The sequence below is a fragment of the Chiloscyllium plagiosum genome, chromosome 45, assembly GCF_004010195.1.
Source record: "Chiloscyllium plagiosum isolate BGI_BamShark_2017 chromosome 45, ASM401019v2, whole genome shotgun sequence".
Classification (NCBI taxonomy): domain Eukaryota; kingdom Metazoa; phylum Chordata; class Chondrichthyes; order Orectolobiformes; family Hemiscylliidae; genus Chiloscyllium; species Chiloscyllium plagiosum.
Window position 1 is genome coordinate 3,541,613 of NC_057754.1, and position 5,045 is coordinate 3,546,657.

The 5,045-nt window shown below is 48.9% G+C and overlaps 1 protein-coding gene across 1 annotated transcript in view; it reads left to right on the forward strand.

Moving 5' to 3' along the window:
- The window catches only part of LOC122543985 (serine/threonine-protein kinase MRCK alpha-like), a 39,305-nt gene that overhangs the window by 1,061 nt on the left and 33,199 nt on the right, over window positions 1-5,045 (forward strand). Inside the window, exons 2-4 of the mRNA XM_043682994.1 lie at window positions 542-637; window positions 1,629-1,777; window positions 4,779-4,872. Of these exons, the coding sequence (XP_043538929.1) occupies window positions 542-637; window positions 1,629-1,777; window positions 4,779-4,872 (339 nt within the window). The remainder of the gene's footprint in view (window positions 1-541; window positions 638-1,628; window positions 1,778-4,778; window positions 4,873-5,045) is intronic.

The following is a 5,045-nucleotide window of genomic DNA, read 5'->3' on the forward strand; positions in this document are numbered from 1 at the left end:
TGTCTGTATGTGTGTGTGTCTATGTGTGTGTGTGTGCATGTGCGCGTGTATGTGTGTGTGTTCATACATCAGTATCTCCTGCCTGACTAGAGAGGTCGTGGGAGAGCATTACCGGGGTGGAATGGATCTTTGATGATGTCGGCAGCCTTTCTGTGCTAACAAGACGTGTAAATGGAATCCATGGAGCTTGACCTCTGTGATGGTCTGGGCTGTGCACACAGCTCTCTGTAGTTTCTTCCAGCCCTGGGCAGAGCAGTTGCTGTCCCAGGCTGTTATGCTCCTGGGCAGTATGCTTTCTATGGTGCATCTGTAAAAGTTGGTGAGGGTTGTTATGGACATAAAATTTCCTTACGGAAGTTTAAACCAATGCAGTAACCATCTCACAAGACTTTTCCTTTAGGCTACACACTACTATGGAGTCGATCAGGGGCCGGGTCTGTGTCCATCTCCAAAACTTTGATCAGAAAGTTCCCTTTCCCCATTCCAGTCTTCTCCGCCTTTGTGAATACTCCCAGTTTTAATCCATGCGGTTAACTTACAGACAGCCTGTTTCCGAGAGGAGAGGGACATACTGGTGAAAGGTGACAACCAGTGGATCACAACACTACATTACGCTTTCCAGGATGAGCAGTACCTGGTGAGTCCTGGTGAGCTGGGGAGGGCAGAGGGCGCCTTCAGAGGCAAAGGACAGGGTTTCACACCGATGTTGGCCAGTATCAGCAAGGTAGCACTCTCTTTCTCTCAAACTACAAGAGAAGGTCATTAGTTCAAGATCCACACGAATCCCAGGGTCAGCGCTGAGAGACCGTCACACTGTCAGAGGGTTAGCACTGAGGGAGTGCCGCGCTGTCAGAGGGTTAGCACTGAGGGAGCGCCGCACTGTCGGAGGGTCAGTGGTGAGGAAGTGCCGTGCTGTCAGAGGGTCAGTGCTGAGGGAGTGAGCACTGTCGGAGGATCAGTGCTGAGGGAGTGCCGCACTGTTGGAGGGTCAGTGCTGAGGGAGTGAGCACTGTTGGAGCATCAGTGCTGAGGGAGTGCCGCACTGCTCGGAGGATCAGTGCTGAGGGAGTGCCGCACTGTCGGAGGGTCAGTGCTGAGGGAGAGGGCACTGTCGGAGGGTCAGTGCTGAGGGAGTGCCGCACTGCTCGGAGGATCAGTGCTGAGGGAGTGCCGCACTGTTGGAGCATCAGTGCTGAGGGAGCGCCGCACTGTTTGATGATGTTGAAGGAGAGCAGTGTTGGTGGAAGTAATGTCTACCAAGCCACGGTTACCCCCTGAATGCCCTCAGAGGTGGGGAGAAAAGAACCCTGGCTGCTATTGGAAGAAGTGCTAGGAGACATCCTGATATCCCAGGGCCAATAGTTATCCCTAAACGTAACATAATTTCAAATGAAAAAGACAATTTGGATCATTAACAGAGATCTTGCTGTGGGATCTTGCGGTGTGTGAATTGGGTGCTGTGTTCCATACATTACTACAGTTATTACTTTGAAAACGATAATGAATTCACTGTGAATCATTCTGCGCTGCCCTGAGCTGCTGAAAGGCACTATAGAAATCTAAGTCTGCTTTTCTGTGAACTCAAACTCTCGAAGTGCCTGACTCCAGAGTGTTGCTTTCTCCTCCAGTACCTGGTCATGGATTATTATGTGGGAGGTGATCTACTCACCCTGCTCAGCAAGTTCGAAGACCGGCTTCCCGAAGACATGGCCCGATTCTACATCGCGGAGATGGTGCTGGCTATTCACTCAATCCATCAACTCAACTATGTTCACAGGTAGGCAGGATCCCTTTACCGTGTCCCTATCAAACACTCCCCAGGACAGGGACAGAACGGGGTTAGATACAGAGTAAAGTTCCCGCTACACTGTCCCCCCATCAAACACTCCCAGGACAGGGACAGCACGAGGTTAGATACAGAGTAAAGCTCCCTCTATATTTTCTAAAACATTCAAACAAAGTAAAGAGTATGCCGCCTGGCCCTTTGGGACTGATCCTCCATTTGTGGTTGATCTGATTTTAAACCTCAAGTTTACATTTCCCCTACATCTCTGACAATCTATCGTACCCTTGATCATCAAAACTCTCTCCACCTCTCCGTGACAAATATTGAATATCCTGCCTTTGAGAAAGTGAACTCTCAGCTCTCAAGAGGGAGAAAAAGCATTTCCTCATCTCTGTTTGAAATTATTTTGCAACAGCGACCCCCTAGTTTGAGATTCTCCCTCAAGTGGAGACATCTTTTCCACGCCCACCTGATACAGGCCCCCTCAGGATCTCCCATGTTTCAATTCAGTCACCTCTGACTTTTCCAAAGTCTCGAGGTACCTGTCCAACCCTAGCTCATCAGGCAGTCTGCTCATTCCATTTATTAGTCTCTTACACCTTCTCTGAACTGTCTCCAACGTATTAACGTGCTTGACCTTGATCAGATGGACAATGGGCCAAGGAGTGGCAGATGGAGTGTAATTTGGGTAAATGTGAGGTGCTGTGTTTTGGAAAGGTACATCAAGGGCAGGACCTGAACTTTGAATCGAATCCCGACACTGTGGAAACAGGCCCAGTAAGTCCACACTGACCCTCCAAAGAGTAACACACCCAGATCCATTCCCCAACATTTATCCCTGACTAACCTACATATCTCTGAACACTAGCACAGCCAATTCACCCTAACCTGCACATCTTTGGACTATGGGAGGAAACCCACGCAGACACAGGGAGAATATGCAAACTTCACACAGACAGTCACCCAAGGCTGGAATCGAACCTGGGTCCCTGGCGCTGTGAGGCAGCAGTGCTAACCACTGAGCCACCGTGCCACCCTGGTAAGGTCCTGGCAAGTGTTGCCAAACAGAGACCTTAGAGCGTAGGTTCATAGTCCCTTGAAAGTGGAGTCACAGGTAGACAGGATAGTGAAGAAGGTGTTTGGTACACTTGTCTTTATTGGTCAGTGCATTGACTATCGGAGTTGGGAGGTCATATTGTGGCTGTACAAGACATTGGAATACTGCATTCAGTACTGGTCTCCCTGCTATAGGAAGGATGTTGTCAAACTTGAAAGGGTTCAGAAAAGATTTACAAGGATGTTGGAGGGTTTGAGCTACAGGGACCGGCTGAACAGGCTGGGGCTGTTTTCCCTGGAGCATTGGAAGTTGAGGGGTGACCTTATAGGGGTTTATAAAATCATGAGGGGCATGGATAGGGTAAATAGACAAAGTCTTTTCCCTGGGGTGGGGAAAATCATGAGGGGCATGGATAGGGTAAATAGACAAAGTCTTTTCCCTGGGATGGGGGAATCCAGAACTAGAGGACAGAGGTTTAGGGTGAGAGGGGAAAGATATAAAGGAGACCTAAGGGGCAACTTTTTCATGCAGAGGGTGGTGCGTGTATGGAATGAGCTGCCAGAGGATGTGGTGGAGGCTGGTACAATGACAACATTTAAGAGGCATCTGGATGGGGATATGAATGGGAAGGGTTTGGAGGCGTTTGGGCCAAGTGCTGGCAAATGGGACTAGATGAATTTAGGATATATGGTTGGCATGGATGAGTTGGACCAGAGGGTCTGTACAACTCTGTGATTCTATGCTTCTATAAGTGCAGGGACCAGCACTGTACACAGTCCTCCAAACACAGTCTCACCAATGCCCTGTACAATTGATGCGTAACATCTTACTTTCAATTGCCCTCGCAATCGAACGCAAGATTCTGTTAGTTTTCCTAGTTACTTGCTGTATCTGCACACTAACCTGATTCTGGCCTTACTCCTGATAGAGAATCCTGCTGTCTCTGATGTTGTCCCTCATTAACCAGCAGGTAGCCAGGAAAACTAATCAAATATTGTGTTCTATTGCAAGATGGCTGCCCATTTAGCAATGAATTGGAGGGACAGGCCTAGCGTAGACAAAGCTTGCCTAAAGTGGCATTAAGACCCTTTGTTCCTTGGTTAATCCTTCAGTCTGGGACGGAAACTAGGTTGAACAGGTCAGGCATATAATTTCAAAAATTGAGAAGTGGTCTTTTTGAACAAGTCTGATTTGGAGGGGCCTTCACAGAGTGGAAGATATTTTCGCCCGTGCGGGTGGTTTATACAACTTGGGCACATTGTTTCCCGATGAGGGGGTCTTCATTGTAAAACAGGGACGAGAAAAAATCTGTTCCGTGAGGGTCATTAGCCTGCAGAACTCTTTGTGAGTGAGAAGTAAAGGCTGGGTCATTGAAGGCTGTGTTACACAAATGACCTACTGACAAAGGGTTTCAAAGATTATAGGGAGATCAGAGAGGGATGTACAGTTGAGGGCACTGTCAGACCTACCTTGACCAGGGTGGGGTGGTGCAATGGCTCAGTGGTTAGCACTGCTGACGCACAGCATCGGGGACGCAGGTTCGATCCCACCCTCAGATGACTGTGTGGAGTCTGCATGTTCTCCCTGTGTCTGTGTAGGTTTCCTCCAGGTGCTCCAGTTTCCCTATAAGATGTGCAGGTTAGGGTGGATTGGCCCTGGGAGATGGTCCGTGATGTGTAGGTTAAGTGGGTTAGCCATGGGGAATGCAGGATTATAGCGTGGGTAGGTGTGGACTTGATGGGCTGAATGGCCTGCATCCACACTGTAGGGATTCCATGACCAAATAGGCTGAATGGCCTACTATGTTCCAGACCCAAGCAATCAGTTTTGCGGATGGGATAGATTTAAGGAACAGAATGCTGTCCGTACATTCTCGATGTGATCTCTCTTTAAAATGAGCTGGCACAGGTTTGACACAAGGTCCCTGCCTTTCAGAGATATCAAACCAGACAATGTTTTAATCGATATGAATGGACACATCAGGTTGGCAGACTTTGGCTCCTGTCTTCAACTTGGTCCGGATGGAACAGTAAGTATGGACCCCTGTCCTTCTGCCTGCCATTACTACATCCGATAGGGAGCCTCCTGCTCCTTATCCAGGCAAACTCTTTAGCGTTCCACATCTCCCTCACTCCCCGCTCCATTTAATATCCCACCCAGTCTAATCCCACTCTCCCCCCTCACTCCCCCCTCCCTTTAATA